The sequence below is a fragment of the Drosophila persimilis genome, unplaced genomic scaffold (assembly GCF_003286085.1).
Source record: "Drosophila persimilis strain 14011-0111.01,24,50 unplaced genomic scaffold, DperRS2 tig00003933-arrow-pilon, whole genome shotgun sequence".
Taxonomy (NCBI): domain Eukaryota; kingdom Metazoa; phylum Arthropoda; class Insecta; order Diptera; family Drosophilidae; genus Drosophila; species Drosophila persimilis.
In genome coordinates, this window is record NW_020825706.1 from 591,393 (window position 1) to 612,317 (window position 20,925).

The window sequence follows — 20,925 nt, forward strand, 5'->3', positions numbered from 1 at the left end:
ATCAAACTGATAAGGATACATTTACCAATATCCCATTTGCATTTAAATCCGTCTCTTATCTGCCCGAAAATACCCCACTCCCGCCACAGGCGCTGGCCACACAGAGTTTTGCTACCATCGAATCGTTTAATCGCTGTGGGGGTCTCTGATAAGTGTTATTTTTATAGCCGTTTATTGATTTACTGCTAGTTTGCGTGCAAAACAAGATCAAGTAGCAGGTTATCAAATCCAGTTGCAGTGGGCTAAGAATTTTAAATGGCCTTGCGGGTTCTATAAAACCAGCTTTGAGTACTATATGCAGTAGATATTTCGACTTTAGGGTACCCATTTCACAGGTTTCCCAACATTTTTGTAGCCAAAGTCAGTTGGTCGTTCAAGAGGTTCAGCGAAGAAATCTCGGGATAGGATTGGTTACGTATAAAACGTATTAGATTAGTAGATAATAACTATATTTGAAAGGTTTTACCATTGCAATTGTGTTTCCCGTAACGCTTAATGTCTCCAATATCAAGGTATCAAACGATTCTTGCATAGATCTTTGAAAATATTTAGAGAAATGTTCCTTCGACCTACATTATCTCCCGGGAGAAAAAAATACAATATACCCTTGAACTTTGTACACGATTACCAGGTAACCACTATACGTTTATCAATGTATTATGTGCTAATGAACCCATTGTAGAAATTCCCACTTTTATGCGTTACAATTTTTTCTGAGGTTGCAGTGTAGTTATATAAAAGCTACATATTTGTACAACTTTAGTGGAAGTATGACATTATTTGACAGCCAAAAGATAATGGCAACCACTTATGTGTTTCCCTTTCATAAAAACCACAACCGAAATTCGCAAAAAGGAATTTGTTTCACAGATTAGAAGCAAATACAAAATAGAATATACAAAATAACGACATTTCTAATCTTGTTGATAACTGGGTAACAATTGTGATGTACTTTTGTGGTGCTCCACAATGATGTGCGTTTCCTTATAGATATGGATCCCAGCCGGTAAAGATCATACATAGATTATCCGGCAGAGTGGCTTCGTTGATCAGACGTTCCACTTGAGCCTCCACATTCGAGTCACCGAGGGTACCTGCCTCCCGACCCTCTAGTTTATTTTGCACCTGAAGCAGGGCACGCTGGGCCACCAGATTAATCGATTCCTCGCCTGTAAATAACAATTCTAGAGACTATCTAGATAGATCGATTGATATGCATACTTTTACTGGACTCCTGGGAGGATTGCCTATTTCTGAGTACACCCCAAATAAAGAGTGGGTCGTAGAGCAGAACCTCGAGTATGGTGGTGAGGACGGACTTGTACCGCCTCAGTATATGTACGGTGGCCTCGCAGGACTTGGTAAACACTCCCTTAGTTCCACAGATGCCCATGGGAGCAACAAAGTCACGTGTAAGCCGAAAGGGTACCGTCTCTGGGGTTGCACTTATCTTGCCCTGACCGAAAGCGATGCCTGGAATAAGAAGAATATAAACGAATCCATATCTTGGATGTAATCAGATACATACCAAAATCTATGTGTATCACTTCGGCTGTTTGCTGGTCAATTAGAATGTTCTGCACATGCCGATCGCCCAATCCCAGAACATAGCCCACCATTGAGGTAGTGGCCACGCTGTTTGTGTAGGCCAAACGCCGCTCAAACCACACACCCGGTATGGGGAACTTTTCCAGCAGAAAGTAGTGAAAAACAGGCGTCACATGTGCGCATATTTCCTGAAAGACTTCAAATCGCTTCTCCTTGGACGACTTCGCATGGCTCTGCAAATTTACAATCGTTTTCAGGTTCCAACTAAGCGAACAAAAATTAACCCATATTTTCTCGTACCCCTAGTAAGGTGCGACATTTCACGTTCTTCCAGTCATTGGGATGATACTTTATGTGGGCGCCGCTTTTGCTATCTTGTCCCACCAGGTACTCGGCTACTGGCATAGAGTTGGGGCACCACTCCAAGATGCCGCTGCGCATAGACAGGGGAGTCACTGTGTACGTGCGAAGTTGCAGCTTGCGATCGATAAACTCAGAGTCCTGTTTCAGCAGCTGATTGACAATCCCAAAGACCTGCTGCATGACGGCATCCTGACGCAGGTCATCCTTGCCCTTGATCAGCTGTGCCCGTGTCTGGCCATCGGAGCAGACACACTTCACTCTGATGGGCGCATTAATGCCACCGCAATTGCTAATTTCATTCGTCCACTTGCAGATGCCTAAATCGTGTACAGGAATTGCTAAACTAGTTTTCGTTCGGCTAAGAATTTCAACCTACTGGTGATGTTGTTGTATTCCTTGTCGGGACAAATGGGTAGCTCCAGGGTGGGACACTGCATGGCATCGAGATTCCTATGACGCCTCACCTTCTCGAACTGCTTTAGCCGCATCGCAATTGGTTGATGCCGGTTCTCGGATATTCCCTCGTTTGCAAACGTGACGATAGCTAAAAGAGAGTAAGATGAATACGGTACAGTACACAACGGAAGCCAATAAATCTTTCTACCTGGAAGCACTGCCTCCAGCTGCTTGCTGCATCTGTCTGCTAGGGGATTCTTCTCACAGATTTTCGTTATTATCTTACGGGCAATGCCCGCCCTTTCCGTGTTGCTGCCATCGCCGTCCAGGCGGGCTAATACCAGGGGATACAGCTTGTAAAAGGTGTGATGCGGATGATCTTGGCCGCAGCGGACCAATAGCTCGAACAGGATCTTAAGCAGGCTGGGGTTTTTAGAATTGAGACGCCCCGTCAGTTGGTTGGTGGCACAAATAAACTTGTAGCTGGGCACTGTGAGGATCTCCTCATTGATGCACTTCTGCAGCTGCTCGTTGTGGGCATTGGTGAACCATAGCGAGATGATGCGATAGATGGCAGCGCTGGAGAAGCCGCTGTCCAGCTTGCAGTAGGCAATGTGATTCCTCACAGCCGTGCACAAATGCTCTGTAAGATTCTGTTCAATGCGCTTCAGCTCCATCTCGTCCAGTAGGGCATAGCGCTTCATTTGATTGGAGATGATGCGCTTGTCTTGGGACTCGCGATTCGATACCGTTTCCGCTACTAGACGATTCTGCTCTATGATGTCCTTCAGCGTCTGGTAGTCCTGCGAGTGGCGATACTCGTGCAGCTGCTGGTACTCCCGATCGGCATATTTGGCCATGGCCTCATAGGCCGCTGTGCGATGCTGCCTGGCAAAGGCTTCAAGCTCCTGCCACTTGAAGGACTGCGGATACGCTGCGCTCAGTTTATCTTTATGCAGCACAAAGTCGTCGATCAGCTGGATCGAGTACTTGAATTTATTCTTCAGCACTGAGCTCAGGCTGTCGGCATTGCAGTCCATCAGGAATTCTCCATGCATGCGCAGGGCTGGGACCCGCTGCGGGCAATAGATGAACTCTTGGTTTTCGACCACGTACTCCAGGATGGCCTTGGCTATCTGATGATTACCCATTTTCACATTCACATCGGCATCTTCCAGCTGCACGCAGATCTGTAATGGCAATAATCAATCCAATTATCAGCCTTTTTAACAACGAAATGCCACTTCCCCATCCCTTACCTTGGTGGATGCCTTGATATTGGGTAGCTCTCGCAGCATCCCAATGTATTTAGAGGCTATGTTCAGCTTCCCCGCCGCCTTGCACTCGCTAATCCCCTTCAACAGATACGTGTCCATGGGGTTTTCCTTGTAATAGTCCTGCATGCGACGGCTGGCCCGCGTTCCAGCCATCTTGAAGAGTGCAATCTGATGCGAAATGATATACTCCTTACATGAAAAGTTGCCGTAATTAAGCTCCAGTTCCGTCTGCCATTTTCCAAAGACTTTAGACATCTGCCCCGGGTCTAGCTGTGCCCCAAACTGGATCTGTTTAAGGGACAAAATCTCGGTTGATGAATGATGAAAAATATAAAAGACAGTACTGCATGCGAGAGACCTCACAAAAGTCTTCTGCCTGCTGAAGCGTGCACAGCCATGTGAGGTACTTGTACACACTCTGCAGGCACTCCATGCTGTTGTCTTGTAGAATCCTGCGCACGCACTCATAGCCACTCCCAATGGCCGAAAGGGTGTTCTCCTCCTCGCGCTGCCCAATGCTCCTAAGTGCCACAAAATGATGCCGCTTGAATTCCTGCTCCAAATTAATGGTGGCCCCAGTGCTGTGCTTTAATTGTTGTGGCTGCTGATCGGATGGCATATCCCACTGGCCAAGTCGCCAGAAGATTTCATAGTCCGGTTCCTGCTGCTGCAGTTTGGCAAATGACCACAGACCGTTACCCTTCATGAGATCCACAGCCATCTGACTGCTAGCACTGTCCAGGTGATCCGACTCCAGCAGAATGGCGGACAAGTTGTTGTTGCGACCGTGAAAATCCACGCGAGAGCGCATGGGATTGACAAAGCCAGGAATAGCGTCCAGACAACCAATCGACTCGTAAGCCTATTAAAATACACGTTTAGCATTTTGAAAATTGTTCAGAATTATGCACACCTTTTTGGCCGAAGACTGAAAGGACTCATCATCCAGGAATTTGGATTTTACCGAGCCGCAGGCCCACAGCTCCAGGTACATAATGCTAAGGAAATACGCCTGACAGTGATTACTGGCCCTGACCACATTTTCCAGCTTGATGGGAATGCTCCTATGTGGGTTACATTTCAGATAATTATAGATTATTATATATACATCGAAGAGCTGATTAGAGCTTCGTTCTTCCTACCAATTGTTGACGATCCGTATGCACTCGCAAATGTGCAAACACTTCTTAATAGCCCGCTTGTTGTGGAATATATTTTGGGTTTGGGCAGCTGCCGTGGAGCTGGCGAAACCTTCGAAAAAGTAGTCCAACATTTGACAGAGACTCTCCAGGTGCTGTTGCTGTTTGTTGGCCAACAACAACTTAATAAATGGCTGCAGGCAGGTCTCGGCAAACGGAAAGGAAGACGCAGCCAAAGCATCGAATCCCTGCCAGCCGCAAGCCCTAAAAACCTGCGACACGAAGGCACACATCCAGGGCTCATAGTCCAAGTCCTGGCTGGATTTGAGAGCATTCAGCCAATCTATGGCTGGTATGTGCTGATGTGCATTCAGGAAACTCGATTCTGGTGACTTCTCAACAAAGATTTGTAGGTTCTTGATGCGATCTACGAAATAGATTTAATAGCAAATCAAAAATTAATGCCAATTTAGAGATATTGGGTACTTTTTCTTACTCAATATCGTGGCGGCGGGCTTGCTGTTCGCAACCTGAATGGCAACGGCCACAAGAGCGTCATGCGTCTTGGGGTCAAACTGGAACAAATACTTCTCCAGTACTTCACATATCACGACCAAGAATTTTTCCATGGGCTCTAGCTCCGACTGCAAAATCAGGTATATGTAAGTAGGACAGAACAGAGAACAGAGCTTTGGTTTTACCTCTTCGAAGGAATCAAAGTCGGTTTGAAAATAATATGAAATATTTGTTAGCTTCAATGGACCTATTTGGGCCAGACACTTCATGGCATCCAGATTGCTGCTCTCTTTACTTTGCGCACATCGAGCCATTTGAATGAGACGTTTGATCAGCTCCAAGAGAAGCGTTTCGTGCGCCTGTAGCTGGTCCTTGTGCCCGGCAATCTAATGTGTCAGGGGTAGCGTCAGGGGTACATTAGTCAGGATTAGCAAATACCTTTTCTATACTCACATAAATCCTAAGATCATGCAAGCGCTCTGCTGTCGGATTTTTAAGGAATGAACGCAGAAAGCTAGGCACATCAGTCCTGTCGATGTGTTGTAGAGCAGCATTGGGTTTCTGAAGAAACTGGCAATCCGAGTTCTCCTCCAGAATGGATTGTATGTCTATCTGGGTGCTGTGTGCACTCAGAATATGATTCACAACCTCCACGACCTTCTCATTGACGGCTTTCACATCGCAGTGCATCTGAAAACTGATCAATAGCTTGGCTATCTCAGTCATGTGATTCGAGAAGTCAGTCGAGCCGAAGCCAGGCTTATTGAGAAGTAGATCCAGGAAGGAGAGAGCACACAGATGCACTTGACTGCACTTGCCTGTAAAAGCACTAGCGATTATTAGATATTTTAGCTTGCATGGACTGTGGCATGCCACTCACTGTGAAGCAGAAACCTAACGACAAAGAACCAAATGTCCCGCACAAAGTAAGAGAATGGAATGGCGGTTTTTGGTCCCTCGAGAGCCAACGCCGAATCGTATAGAGCATTGGCTATGGCACAGTACAGAAAAAAGGCATGAATGGCTTGGCTGGGGAAGATGGCATTGAAGCAATCGGTCTTCAAGAGCCCTAACAGATGGATTAATATGCGTGAATGCTTGATCTGAAGCAAGGACATGGCCTGGAGGCGATCATCTCCCGAGGATCTGCTATTAGAACACTGAAAGGGAATGAATTAAAGACAATAAAGAGTCTCCGGAGAATACTCACAATAAACCAGTTGAGGCATTTGAAGAGCGACTCCCCTGTCAGATTATACCAGTAACGTATTTGGGTGCAGGGCACCGAGGCACCAAATAATCTCCCCATTTCCTGCGGATCGTGCAGCCAACTAATCACAATGTAGAGCGTCTCCACATTGAGAGACACTTCCTTGGGATTGAGTTTGTAGTGCTGCAAATTCTCTGACAGCAACAGGTGATGCTCCCGAAAGTCCTGGCTTTCGCTTTCGGCACAAAGACAACTCTGGGGCAGCACGAAAGCCCAAATCATGGGCATGGCCGCCTAAAGAAAGATACTAGTTTGATTTGTGCAAGAAATAACTTATAAGGTAGGCATACCTCTATGCTGATGGACTTTCTGTGGCGATGTATGTCCTCGGGCTGCCCATAGAGGAATGAATAGGCCATGATTCTGCTGCTTTGGGCTTTTCGAAAAGCCTCCTTCGATTCATAGCACAGAAAATAGGGGAACCTAAAGAAGAGCGTTAAAGGATTCCTATTTGATTATGTAGGAATTGATTTACTTTAAAATTGGCCAGCGTTGAGAGCTCCACTTGTGCAGCAGAATATCGGCATAGGGACGAATGCGATCGCGCATGGTTTGATCAACGCCTGGAACTTGATTTTGCAATGCCACAAACTCAGCTACAAAGATGAGAGTTAAGTTAAGAATAGGGCATGGAGTGTATTAGAGGCCTAACATACCCTCTCCCAGCCTTCGTCGGGCACAATGATACAGCAGCTCCTTAAGAGCAATCTCCTGGTGAAACGAACTAAGGGAAAAGATCGCTAGAAGCATTTGCACCATCATCGAGTTGCTATTCCGTGTGTCATCTTCATCGTTGAACTGTAAGCACTGAAATTCGATCAACATTCACGCGGTTTTGTTCTTGATTCACTTGCCGCAAGCTTTTTGAATTCAATGCTCTCGTACAGCTCTCTACAGAATTCCGAGTGCTGCAGCGAATGGCTGATTGGATCGCTGGCCACGCAGTTTGTGTTGAGAACAATGCCCAGGGTAGAGATCGTGGCAAAGCGCACATCTAGCGTGGGCATGGTAATGAATTTCGCCGTGGACTTGCAGAGCACCAAAAAGTTTTCCATCAGATAGATGTCCGGACAACGCAGGGCAATCGAGCCAACACAACGCACAATTTTGGCTGTAAGGCGGGAGGTATAGGATTTCTTCAGCGCAATCTTCAGCAGTGAACTCAACGCCATCCACATATCATCCAGCTGCTGTTCCGTATGGTGGACAAAATGGAAAATAGCTGCAAACCAAGGGAAAACGTTACTTATATAGTACTTTCGGATGGCCTAAGTTATGAGACTTACTAGGAATATGATCCACTATCTCATTGATGACATCCAAATCGAGATGATGATGCTGGAAAACGTACTTCAGTTTGTCCACCAGCCATATGATGGCTGCATCCGATATATTGTCGCAGCTGCACAGCATCTGAAGAGGGGGTAAGGAATAAGGTAAAATTTCATTGTAGACACACTCCTACCTTGGTCACAATTATCACATCTGAAGGCGTCCAACGCATAGTAATTTTCGAGATGTATTCAAAGGATTCGTCATGATGCGAACTGAGGCTACACAGAGCTCCCAAAATGTGCAAACAATGAGCTGTTATGGTAGCATGAACCGCACTATCAGATCGCTCCCGGCGCATGCCTGGAAAAATTATACATATTTAATATCAAATTACAAACTAAAATGTCGTAGATAGCCTTTACAATGATCTTTGAGAGTAGATCCTGTAAATTCCACCAACATTTCTATGGGTTGTCTCTCCAGGTAGTCCAAAAGAATGGAATTAGATCGGAAAATCGTGAGCACAGCGATCTGTTGCCGAAGAATCTCACGCAGGTCACTCTCATCCATCATCTCCGTACAATTGGCTTTGTACTGGAACTGAAAACGAGCAGAGAACATCAGGAGGTAGATTTTAAAGCTAGAAAAGCCAGCCAAAACGCACCTCAATGTGGCTCAAAAACAGGCCTATTCTCTTGATCAAAGGACAGACAGTAAAATTCACGGCATCGAAGACTTTGTAGTAAAGAAGTCTCTCCATGGTGCAGACTAGCCTCTCCAGACTGTTCAGATTCTTCAATATGGCAGCCGCTTGACTCTCGCTGGCACTCTGAAAGTTGAGGCTGCGCATAAGAAACTCATAATTGCTTTGATAAAGGCAGTTCTTTGCTGGCGACTTGTGTTCGCTGTGCAGCTGCTGGTTTGCAGACTTAACAGGCGCCAGACATTCCTTGTCCAGGCAAAGCAGTTGCTTGTTGTGTCTATAGGCTAAGAGATTCTGATCGGCTGGGACTGTGCCTGGATCTGGGCTGTTGCACAGCTGTTGCAGCTGCTGCTCGTCAAGAAAGTTGATGATGCTAATCGAAAATGTATCTGCCAGGAGGTTGGCATCAATGCTGGCTATATTGTGTATCACCTGAGTGACACTGCATCTCCCACTGCTGCCATAGGCCCAGCTAATAATGGGCTCCAGTGTAGCCGATGCCTTATCCTGGCCGCATTGTCCCGCACGTATGTAAATCTCGCGTATGGTGGCAATGCATTCGTTGCGCTTCAGCATCTCATTCGAGATGAAGTTGTGCAACAGGCTAGAGGCCATCTTCTGATTCAATTTGTCGTGTTTGATCAGCATCTGCAGCATTAGTTGCTTCTCCTTTATCTCCTCACTGATCGTGGTGGTCACGGATATCAAATGGTTTCCCATTTGACTCCACAAGTCAGCCAGATAGTTCTCCTGTATGGATTGCGACTGCAACAGCTCTCGCTCCTTTGCGAGCAGGCATCTCACGCATATGCGCACATTTGTCAGGTTCCTGACATTGCCATACATTTGCAGGATACCCAGAACAGTGCTTAATGCCTGCTGGTAGTTGGCCACATTCAGGACCACAATGCTCAACTGCAGTACCTCTGCATATATGGCAAACCAGACATCATCGAATGTGGTTTCCTTCTTGTCAATCAACCCGAACAATACCTCCATTTTGTCCGAGGGTCTGGGTAGCTTCTTGGGCGCATCCCCATCTCCATTCGAGTCATTTTTCCGTAACTCCAAGTCCCATAGCACCTGCAAAACATGACCTTTAAGATAAACAGTTTTGGAATATATTTCGATTTCTCACTATATACATGACCAGGGCCGACATCTTGATGAAGGACTCGCAGAACTTGTCATTGCTCAGTTTTGCGGTCTTATAGCGGACCAAAGAATTCTTGCGTATTTCCATGTCCACGATTGTCTTCAGCCTAAGCATGGTCTGTGGCCATTTCTCGTTGAGCGGCACCCCAAAGGTGTTGAAATCGCAAACGCTGAGCTTGGGATATAGCGAATGCAGTGAATTGATGACGCACTGGAAGAATATTTTTCTGGTGTCGTCGCGAAACACATCTTCGTTGTGATATTCGCACAGTTTTGGCAGAATATCTTGCATGTGGAGGCACAATTGATGGCGGTAGTTCACAGAGAGCTGAATCAAAGAAAGAAAGAAAATAAAGAAGATTTAACCATACAGGTTGTATGGTTTTTATGAGGCGTATTGTATTATACCTCTGTGGCGAAAAGGAAATATAAACGAACAATATCCTTTTTTCTGCCAGCATTTGCCGTCTGAGCAAAGTTGATCAGCTCTGGCAGGTATTCCACAAGATCAACGTGCAACTGAACGCGCTCCTTGGCCAAGCCAACAGTCTTGGTTATGCATTTCACTATCCTATTGCGTAGAAAATCATCATCGTGCACATTCAGTTCAAACAGGTACGAGAGGATGCCTGTAGCAACAACAGGTGGTCAAATTGCAATGTTGGGCCACCTTTGGAGGTGTCACTTACGACTGTACTCATTGATTTTTAGCTCGCGAACATAGCTGGGCGAGGAGTAGATGCCCCCCTCAAGTAAGTTCATGAATCGATCGCCAAAGTGCTTCACCACAGTTCGCATTTTGATGCCCTCTTCGAATGCACTAAAGATGGTTATCTTTGCCAGGAAGTGACCCTTTCCAGATGTGTCACTGCCAGCTAAGCGAAGGAATTTAACCAATTAAATTGTATGCCTTATTAAACATTCATACCTTCTATATTGAATTTTGTAATCTTTTCCAGAACATTGCCATACAAGTAGTTCTTTGCCGCCAATGTCTTGAAAGCTTTCTCGTTGGCATCGTGCAAATTTGAGGCGTGCTGCGGAGTGAAGAGAGAGATAGTCAGACGGTACGTTTGGTGGTAATGGGCCGCTGCCTATGTACAAACCTTGAAAAGTGCCTCTTTGCATGCATCAAAAACATTGGGCCACGACAAATCGTTCCTTTTGTCCAGGATCAGCGCATTCAAATCATCTCTGCAGCTGGCCAACTTTTCGTCCAACTGTTCAATGCCCTTGCTTCGTGTGGCTGGCTTCTCCGAGCGCACATCACCGAGGATGCGCTGAACTTCATTCAACAGTCCACTCATGCTTCCCAGTCCATCACTTGTTGCTTTTGTTTCAAAACAGTTTTAAAATAGCTTCTAGTTCTAAATTGTATAGTAATCGACGAAGGCCGCAATTACAGCCGGTGCATATCGTTATCGAGGTGGCTTATCGCACAAAAATATCGGAACTAACCAGGGCACGAATTAGTCGTCATAACCGGTTGACGACAAGAGTCCCATTCCATGCACACATACCCTGGGTAAAATGAATGTTATAGAATTGTGAATACGTTTGTCTTCCAAGGCTCAGCAGGTATCAGGATCGACATATATATATGCAAGATACTAATAAGGTACTTGAATATGTCTAAAGAATATCAATTTGAGAAAAGGTCTTAATAAATTACGTTTGATTTACATATAAAATGAGCGAAATAGGGTGTACAAAGGGCTATACACGCATCACGTCTTCAAATACCAGCAACATTGCGACTCTTTTTTTTGTTGAACTATTTTGTTTAAACCTTGTTTTAGTCAAAATACAATAAAAGCAAGGACTAAAAACTAACCAATTGTGTAGAAAATTGATTCATCAATGGGCTAAAATTATGTGGGCACGGCTAAATGTTCTATATAGCTGGTAATATTCAACGGAATATCAAAAACGAGGAATATGTATAATAGAACTTGAATTCGTTAGTATTTTTACGGTATATTTTTAAAACGAGACCGTATGTTTCGGTATATTTCCGCGGTCACACTGTACTCGTAGATTTCATTCGGGACGGAGGTTTTTAATTTTTTATTCTTAAAAAAACGGCACACATACCCTGGGTAAAATGGATGTTATAGAATTGTGAATACGTTTGTCTTCCAAGGCTCAGTAGGTATCAGGATCGACATAAATATATGCAAGATACTAATAAATATGTCAAAAACATATCAATTTGAGAAAAGGTCTTAATAAATTGCGTTTGATCTTCATATAAAATTAACGAAATAGGGTGCACAAAGGCCTATACACGCATCATGTCTTCAAATACCAGCAACATTGCGACTCTTATTTTTGTTGAACTATTTTGGTTTAACCCTGTTTAAGTCAAAATACAATAAAAGCAAGGACTAAAAACTAATCAATTGTGTAGAAAATTGATTCATCAATGGGCTAAAATTATGTGGGCACGGCTAAATGTTCTATATAGCTGGTAATATTCGACGGAATATAAAAAACGAGGAATATGTAAAATATAACTTGAATTCGTTAGTATTTTTACGGTATATTTTTAAAACAAGACCGTATGTTTCGGTATATTTCCGCGGTCACACTGTACTCGTAGATTTCATTCGGGACGGAGGTTTTTAATTTTTTATTCCTAAAAAAACCGCCAGTTTGATCGAACGTGAGTGTCTACTCGACAGAAAGATTAAGTGGGACAAAAGTGAAGTAGCAATTACACGATTACACATATTTTAGTACGTTTTAACTAAACAAAACACACAAAGGTAAGTGCCGAATCACGTATTTATGATATAAGGAGTGTTTATGCTTAATTTTCATATGGTTGCTAGAAAACGAAAAGGAAGCCACGTGCTTTTCGTGTATACTATATAAGGTAGTTTATTGATCCGCTTACATGCACCCATTTTCATGTTCAATCAATACTTGCAATACTTGGCCTGTGACCTAAAACTAATTATTTCAGTTTGTACGCACACAAGTAGACATGCAGATATTTTCATGTGTATTTTGATGAGTAATAATTAATCAGATAGTACGAAACCAGAGTTAATCTCTGTAATTGCTTATTAATGCAAAATGTGACTGTGGAACTTCTGGAATATTCCATTGGGAAAATTTACCGCTTCATTCTCACATGCACGCTTACACACATACATATGTATACGCATGCATACATACAATATGGCAGGCATAGATAAAAAAAACTTGCGTCATCCAGCGCCTACATTGCATTTACTGCTGTTGTATAAAATTAATCAATGCCAAAATTACTCATCGTAATTGCCTATTAATTTCAAAGTGCTATTGCTCTTTGCTAGAATATTCCAATGAATGTTTGCGGCTTCTCGCACGCGCACACATCCATGCATACCACGCCTAACAACATGCTTTTTCCCACACAGACGGATGATTCAGATCCGTTTAATAAACACGAATGAGATAAAAATAGTTCTTAACACCATAAATTAATACTTTTTGCTGGTTTTTCATATAATTTAGCTAAAATTAAACACGCGTTGCTAACCGGCATCCAAAGTACACCTCACGTGTGTTTGTGAGAGGGTAACACCTATACAAACGTACAAAGAAATGCTCTTTGCGCGCCCTCGACACTATAGTTGTCTCGTTCCAACCCGCCACACACTCGCCCCTTCAAAATGTCTCGGCCTCAGCGTGGTTTCACGTACGCACTCGTGTGTGTTTGTGGGCATGCACGTGTGTGTTCGCTTATTTCGCATTCCAGAATTTTCGTCTTTGTCCATGCGGTTTTTTTTTTGCTTTCGCATTTCAAAGAAAAATAATGGCAGCTGCTGCTGATCGACCGCCATGTTTATCGCTTCATCATTGATCTTCCCGTTTTTTTTAACAAACTCGGCATTAGTCATTGCCTTTGTGTGTTCGCCAATCTCGGCTATGACTCCGACATTGGGCTGGCAACCAGTTTCAGCCACATGAGAAATACAAACATAAAAGGCAAAGCGAAAACTGAAATGGCCGCTGTAAATGGCGAAATGGGATTACGCTTTTACTACGACGCATACGAAAATTTGTTCTAACGCTGGCCACGTTTTATGAACCCTTTGGTACATTGGAACTGAGCTGTTGTTTGCTTATACAAAAGCTGTCATAAATCATTCAATTGCGGTTTGCTTTCCACTGCACTTTCCGCAGTGCTGCGGTGACCCATGAAATGGTCTTTCCTTTTCCACGTTTTCTACACAATTTTTCAAGGGGCGAAAGTGTCATAACAACTCAGTTCCTCACATGTCTCTTGGGATCAATGCACCCAGTGCCAGGGCACGTCAGTAGCAATTACGTTCCAACAGAAAACAGCTGACTTTGGAATAACTGTTCAATGTCAGTTTATTTTCCATTCGAATTATTACGTGTTTGTGGAAAGAAAATCGAAACTAATAAATAATTTTTATATAATTTATTGCAGATGTCTAAAGCACCTGCTGTTGGTATTGATTTGGGCACAACCTACTCTTGTGTGGGTGTGTTCCAGCATGGCAAGGTCGAGATCATTGCCAACGACCAGGGTAATCGTACGACACCATCCTATGTTGCCTTCACGGACACGGAGCGTTTGATTGGTGATGCCGCCAAGAATCAGGTGGCGATGAACCCAACCCAAACGATCTTCGATGCCAAGCGTCTGATTGGTCGCAAGTTTGAGGATTCTGCTGTGCAGTCTGACATGAAGCACTGGCCCTTCGATGTGGTCAGCGTAGATGGCAAGCCCAAGATTGAGGTTACGTACAAGGATGAGAAGAAGACCTTCTTCCCCGAGGAGATCTCCTCCATGGTGTTGACCAAAATGAAGGAGACCGCCGAGGCGTACCTGGGCAAGACAGTGACCAATGCCGTCATCACTGTGCCAGCCTACTTCAACGACTCGCAGCGTCAGGCGACCAAGGATGCCGGTACCATTGCCGGATTGAATGTGCTGCGTATCATCAACGAGCCCACAGCCGCTGCTATCGCCTATGGCCTGGACAAGAAGGCTGTTGGTGAGCGCAACGTGCTTATTTTCGATCTGGGTGGCGGTACCTTCGATGTGTCCATTCTGTCGATCGATGACGGCATCTTCGAGGTCAAATCTACGGCCGGTGATACCCATCTTGGTGGTGAGGATTTCGACAACCGTCTAGTGACCCACTTTGTGCAGGAGTTCAAGCGCAAGCACAAGAAGGACCTGACCAGCAACAAGCGTGCTCTGCGTCGTCTGCGCACCGCCTGCGAGCGCGCAAAGCGTACCCTCTCGTCGTCCACCCAGGCCAGCATTGAGATTGACTCTCTGTTCGAGGGTACCGATTTCTACACCTCGATCACTCGTGCCCGTTTCGAGGAGCTGAACGCCGATCTGTTCCGCAGCACCATGGACCCCGTGGAGAAGGCTCTGCGTGACGCCAAGCTGGACAAGTCGGCCATCCACGACATTGTGCTGGTCGGTGGCTCCACCCGTATCCCCAAGGTGCAGCGCCTGCTCCAGGATCTGTTCAACGGCAAGGAGCTGAACAAGTCGATCAATCCCGATGAGGCTGTTGCCTATGGTGCCGCCGTCCAGGCCGCCATCTTGCACGGCGACAAGTCGCAGGAGGTGCAGGATCTCCTGCTGCTCGATGTCACCCCACTGTCTCTGGGTATCGAGACCGCCGGCGGTGTGATGAGCGTGCTGATCAAGCGCAACACCACCATCCCAACCAAGCAGACCCAGACCTTCACCACCTACTCGGACAACCAGCCCGGTGTGCTCATCCAGGTGTACGAGGGCGAGCGTGCCATGACCAAGGACAACAATCTCCTTGGAAAGTTCGAGCTGTCGGGCATTCCCCCAGCACCACGTGGCGTGCCCCAGATTGAGGTCACCTTCGATATTGATGCCAACGGCATCCTGAACGTCACTGCCCTGGAGCGTTCCACCAACAAGGAGAACAAGATCACCATCACCAATGACAAGGGTCGTCTCTCCAAGGAGGATATCGAGCGCATGGTCAACGAGGCCGAGAAGTACCGCAACGAGGACGAGAAGCAGAAGGAGACCATCTCCGCCAAGAACGCTCTCGAGTCGTACTGCTTCAACATGAAGGCCACCCTTGATGAGGAAAATCTGAAGACCAAGATCGCCGACTCTGACCGTACCGTCATCTTGGACAAGTGCACCGAGACCATCAAGTGGCTGGATGCCAACCAGCTGGCCGATAAGGAGGAGTACGAGCACCGTCAGAAGGAGCTCGAGGGTATCTGCAACCCGATCGTCACCAAGCTGTACCAGAGCACTGGCGGTGCTCCTGGTGGCATGCCGGGCGGTATGCCCGGAGCTCCCGGTGCAGCTGGAGCTGGTGCTCCCGGTGCTGGTGCCGGCGGTGCTGGCCCCACCATCGAGGAGGTCGACTAAACCATTCTCAAATACCCAAACCTCACACCCACTCTCAACCATCCAAAAGTACATCAGTTCTCTTGTCTAAAAAACAACAAAAACACTACAAGAGCTATTTAAATCTGGACTCTAAATTGGAAATTCGATTAACATCAAACCAAAATAAAACGACTGCTTCTTTGAGGATCATTTAATAATTACCACACTTCTCATAAAGGAACCCACACAGAGCTGCATAAATAATATATATTATATTATTATCATCGATCGATCACCAAACAAACAATATATTTGCTTATACTTGAATTCAATAAATTAATTTGAGAATTGCAAAAACATATTTATACCCAATTGTATTTATTCTTATTATTCCTGTAAGATTAGAGATTTGTCCCACTGTACGTTGGATCAATATTTGTTCTGTTGCCACTATCATATCTGGCTAATGACCTGTTGTATGCATATTGAAACAGACGCGGGCCAGGTGGTTTAGTAGATAAAAGCAGGGCATATTTATAGTTTTCTGGGTGTCGTTGTTGGGTTTGTACATTTGCCAGGCTGTATAGTAGACATATCTTTAGGTAGGCCTAAGCAGCTCTGCTCAAAAATCAAATGAAAGGCCATACATTTAATATATTTTATTACAAGTTTGAGCATGAGATCTACTCAGCCCATTCAAATGTTTACATTTCCTCTAAAACAGCGTGTCTACTTGGTTTCCCCTATTTTGGGGTAACAATCTAATATCTGACTAATCAACCCAAGCAAAGTTTGGATCTTTGTCCAGCTTATTGGATATGGTAGCTCCAATCACAGGCAACTCGCTGTTGTTGGGACGATAGAAGCCATCGCTAATGAGCTCTCTTGTGAGTGGTCTGCGACTGAAGACATTTCCCGGAGGCTTGCTCGGCGTTTTAGGTTTGAAGGTGATGTCCGAATCAGCGACCAATTTATGTCGGGTTATCCGCGGATTGCTCACCTGCTCCAGGTACGATTGCCACTGATACAGCTTGTCCTCGGCCGCACGTAGTTGGTCGATGCTGCGCTCGTGGCCAGGATTAATGCCGATTGGCTGGACCCCAGCTATATTCTTGAGATCCACTTGAATGGGCGCTAGGGCGGAGATGGCACGCGACAGACCAATTTGACTGTGACGTATACGATGCTCGGTGAGATCGGCGCCCAGCAGCTCCTCGTGCGGATCCATGCGTATGGGTATGATCTTGTTGATCACATAGAGGAGCAGAAACGTTGAACAAATGCCCCAAGATGCCAGACAAAGTGCAGAAAGGGTCTGAATACCGAGCAAGTACCAGCCACCGCCCTTGAACAGACCCATGCGTCCGTTGGTCGTGTCTAGAGGTATGGGATTGTCGGCAAACAGTCCCACGGCGATAACACCCCAGATTCCGCAGACGCCATGCACAGCACTGGCACCCACTGGATCGTCCACGCCCAAGCGATCGAACAGGGGCATAGCCAGCACACAGAGCAACGAACCGATCGCACCAATTACCAAGGCCTCCCAGGCGCGATACAAGAAGCAACCGGCCGTGATGGACACCAGCGAGCCGAGCACTCCATTGATGAGATCCATGATGTCCATCCCACCGTCGTGCCGCCAAAATGAGAATCTGTGGATGGCAAAGACTGAATTTTGGCCAAACATTTCACGGTTGCTTACATGGAGCTAGTGAAGCCGCCGCCAAAGGAGCCCATCATCGTCATTACGGCCGCTCGCGCTGCATACTGCCACTTCGCTCCGCTAACGCCGTAAGTGCTGCCCGAATTGAAGGCTAGCCATCCCCACCAGAGCACAAACAAGCCCATGCAGGCGTTGACTGGATTGCCCAGCGGCAGAGGATCATAGCCCTCGGAGTAGCGGCCCAAACGCGGACCCAGCATAGCGGCCGAGGCAAAGGCCGATGCACCGCCAATCAAATGCACGGGTCCGCTGCCGGCAATATCCACGGCGCCCAGTTTATTGAGGAATCCATGCTCGCCCCACACCCAGCCAGCGGGAATGCAATAGACAGCCGTATTGAGGAACGAGAACAGGCAGTAGGCCTTAAAGTTGCAACTGGAATGAAAAGGCTATGCCATGATAATCGATACTCTCTAAAGAATCGTTCTTACCGCTCTGCCATCGCGCCACTCACAATGGTCGTGGCCGTGGTGGCAAACGAGAGCTGGAAAAGAAAGGCAGCAAATATCTGACCCATCAGGGCATCGCCAACGGGCGGATCCAAAAGAAAGTCTCCAATAGCTATGAACGGATTGGAGAGCGGCCCACGGCCGAAGCTCATGCCGTAGCCAAAGAGCCAATAGGTGAATCCGCCAAGCACAATATCGATCACGTTCTTCATCATGATGTTGACCTCGTTCTTGATTGACACACAGCCAGACTCCAGCATGCCAAATCCCGTTTGCATTGTGAAAATGATAAAGGACGAGGTCAGCACCCAGTTGGTGTCCTCCGTGGAGAGGTCATAGAGTCCGGGTATCACATAGTTACTATGATTTCGCCCGATCCCCTTCAAACCGCTCGCCGTGGCGTTGTCCATTTTCGAAGCCGCTTCCACCGCTCAGGACGTCCGACAGCCTCGCGTGATGGTCAACGAGTGTCCGGGAAGTCATGCTAAACATCAAATTCGAGTCAGCCAAATTCTCCCACTGAATAAATGAATGTTTGCAAATTACCTGCATTTGATTCAACTGCAATTTAGTCGCCGCCTTTCAGCAATTCGTCAATTATTTCGTGTGCGTGTTGTTTACGGCGGCTAAATTCTTGTTGCTGATTTTTTCACATGGCCCTTTGAATGCTTGACATTGTGTAGTTTTTGGGATTTGCATGACTGAAACGTATTGGAAAATTAATGGGGACATTTTGCATTTAATTGAATTAAACTACCCAAAGTGGGGAAAAGAAGTAGGTACATACAGATTTCAATAAGTAATTCTAAGCCTCTCGACTTAAATGTGGATTTTATGACATTACATTAAAGCACCTGAAAATTATACTACGCTCATAATAAAACATGTGCAACTGACTAATTCACTTATGTTTTTGAGAGTTTACTGACCAATTTTTGGGTTGTTTGTTTTTCCTTTTCGATAGCTATCAATTTATATTGCTAGCACTCCAATCGATCAGGTGCCATTATCGAACCTTCACCTGTGAGGGAAGACATATTCTAAAATTTATCCACAGTTATATACTGATTGTATTGTTATTTTCAAAACAAAACGCCGATAAGTTTCGCTTATCGCACAAAAATACCCATAGCCCAATAACAACCCCAGCCCTGTGCATCGATATTTAGTATCAAAAGTCTATCAATATATATTTAAAATCTGTACACAAAATCTCGTTGGTTCGCTCGAGCGACGGAGTGTCCATTCCATAATGAAACTTAGTGGATTTATTGAGAATTTTTGTGCGACCAGCATTTCAGTTAATTTTCGATGGGTTGTCGTCCAGGACAAGTGATATCACAAGTTAGGTCTTGAACCAGACTGCCCAGCGATGAAGATAGAAAGACAACGGTCGTTGAATAACGAAAATCCAAATCAACGTTTCATCACTCAAACTAGTTTACGCGTTGTATTTTTTAAAATTTGAATTTGCCGCCAAGATAACGATACAATCGAGTATATACAGATAACTAATCAAATGAATTAATAGCTAAAAACATTTCAATCTAAAAAAAATTGACTATTAATTACGTTTCAAAGCAGTTTGGGAAACACTATTTTAATATTATTTAAGGAAATAGGGTATACAAATGTCCATATTCATAGCTGAATGAGTTGACCAGCAGCAATGACGTAATAGTCTATACACACTTACGTTTCATTCCGTGACTCACGTTTCATGCTTTGTACTTTTTGCTTAAAACTTATTTTAGGCACAATCCAATAAAAATGAGTACTTAAAACTAGCCACTCTTGTAGAAAATCGATTCATCAATGGTATTAAATTCTGTGTTCGGATCTGGGAGTCCCAGCTAGCTAGAAATATTAGACCGAAGATCGAAATCGAGGAATATGAATTCTTATCCTGGACAGAGGACGATTTAACCCATTGTCGACCAGTGGGTATCTTGAAGAATTTTAGAGCAGTTCAATGGAAAGATATTGTGGTAATTTGTTATGTAGGGAAAGAAGAAGGATGAAACTTCAACAAGAATTTACAACCAGTGCTAACTTCCGCTGTTTAACTCAAGTTTAAACAATGGGGTTTTAGGTGGGCTAAGATCGTTTTTTCATCGGTACAGTAACGGTATATTTCTGAGGGTCAGACCGTATATCGTATCGATAAGTCCGCGGTCACACTGGTTGGCTCGAACGTTCGTAAAAAAAACTGTTGAAAATAAACTGTTAATACAAAAGTTCTCTATCAATTAACAAGCTTTAACTAATTGTTCGGCTATAAGTGCGAATTCACCGTGTGCAATATGTATTTTTTGGCATTGCTTGCGTTCATTGGAAATGCCAAAGGTAAAAGCTAGTGGGGAAAACTGGTGCGAAAAATTGTTGGTACACACACACATACACATGTTAAAATCAGCTCCATATCCTGGCGGAGCAGCAAAGAGAGTGAAAATGGCGAAACTGTATAATATTTAAAAAGTGCAACATATATAAAACTCCTTAGAAGCGAATACAAGGTTTTTCATGTAAAATCAATTTCGATTGGGTTGGCTCCTTCTACAATAATTGGAAATATGGTCCATGGCCACAGAGTTCACAATTTATGGGGCACGGGCCACACACATACATATACCAATGTATGTATACCAATACCACGGCACATGCTGCGCTTCGGTTCGCTCTTTTTCTCAGTAGAGCAGAGCAGAGCAGCAGCAGCAGCAGCAGAAACTCCTGCGAAAAGG

At 45.0% G+C, this 20,925-nt stretch overlaps 3 protein-coding genes across 3 annotated transcripts; 1 reads left to right on the forward strand and 2 right to left on the reverse strand.

Annotated features, from left to right (window-relative positions):
- Positions 1–844: 844 nt before the first annotated feature.
- Positions 845–10,949, reverse strand: LOC6594101 (serine/threonine-protein kinase ATM). The gene is made up of 28 exons (XM_026994437.1): positions 10,749–10,949; positions 10,571–10,679; positions 10,332–10,517; positions 10,051–10,271; positions 9,626–9,970; positions 8,449–9,570; positions 8,207–8,384; positions 7,975–8,144; positions 7,796–7,922; positions 7,364–7,731; positions 7,166–7,307; positions 6,985–7,105; positions 6,800–6,932; positions 6,450–6,743; positions 6,120–6,399; positions 5,693–6,057; positions 5,425–5,625; positions 5,220–5,367; positions 4,727–5,150; positions 4,498–4,648; positions 3,943–4,446; positions 3,567–3,872; positions 2,516–3,497; positions 2,288–2,455; positions 1,849–2,228; positions 1,529–1,781; positions 1,222–1,473; positions 845–1,169 (listed from the first exon to the last, which is right to left on the reverse strand). Exons 1-28 carry the CDS (start codon positions 10,947–10,949, stop codon positions 985–987), a joined length of 8,316 nt encoding a protein of 2,771 aa, XP_026850238.1. The 3' UTR covers positions 845–984.
- A 1,354-nt stretch (positions 10,950–12,303) lies between these two features.
- LOC6594496 (heat shock 70 kDa protein cognate 4) lies at positions 12,304–16,227 on the forward strand. The gene is made up of 2 exons (XM_002019659.2): positions 12,304–12,410; positions 14,090–16,227. Exon 2 carries the CDS (start codon positions 14,090–14,092, stop codon positions 16,046–16,048), a length of 1,959 nt encoding a protein of 652 aa, XP_002019695.1. The 5' UTR covers positions 12,304–12,410; the 3' UTR covers positions 16,049–16,227.
- A 426-nt stretch (positions 16,228–16,653) lies between these two features.
- LOC6594497 (putative ammonium transporter 2) lies at positions 16,654–18,716 on the reverse strand. Its single transcript, XM_026994519.1, has 3 exons — positions 18,167–18,716; positions 17,715–18,110; positions 16,654–17,664 (listed from the first exon to the last, which is right to left on the reverse strand). Exons 1-3 carry the CDS (start codon positions 18,592–18,594, stop codon positions 16,782–16,784), a joined length of 1,707 nt encoding a protein of 568 aa, XP_026850320.1. The 5' UTR covers positions 18,595–18,716; the 3' UTR covers positions 16,654–16,781.
- Between the last annotated feature and the right edge of the window lie 2,209 nt (positions 18,717–20,925).

Excerpts from the sequence above, each read along its gene's own strand:
- LOC6594101 (XM_026994437.1), bottom strand. The coding sequence starts at position 10,949 with ATGAGTGGACTGTTGAATGAAGTTCAGCGCATCCTCGGTGATGTGCGC. Across the intron at positions 5,626-5,692 it reads TGCATGATCTTAGGATTTAT|ATTGCCGGGCACAAGGACCA; the intron begins GTGAGTATAGAA and ends CTGACACATTAG. Across the intron at positions 4,447-4,497 it reads TTCAGTCTTCGGCCAAAAAG|GCTTACGAGTCGATTGGTTG; the intron begins GTGTGCATAATT and ends GTATTTTAATAG.
- LOC6594496 (XM_002019659.2), top strand. The coding sequence starts at position 14,090 with ATGTCTAAAGCACCTGCTGTTGGTATTGATTTGGGCACAACCTACTCT.
- LOC6594497 (XM_026994519.1), bottom strand. The coding sequence starts at position 18,594 with ATGGACAACGCCACGGCGAGCGGTTTGAAGGGGATCGGGCGAAATCAT. Across the intron at positions 18,111-18,166 it reads AGTGGCGCGATGGCAGAGCG|TTGCAACTTTAAGGCCTACT; the intron begins GTAAGAACGATT and ends TTTTCATTCCAG. Across the intron at positions 17,665-17,714 it reads GGCGGCTTCACTAGCTCCAT|ATTCTCATTTTGGCGGCACG; the intron begins GTAAGCAACCGT and ends TGCCATCCACAG.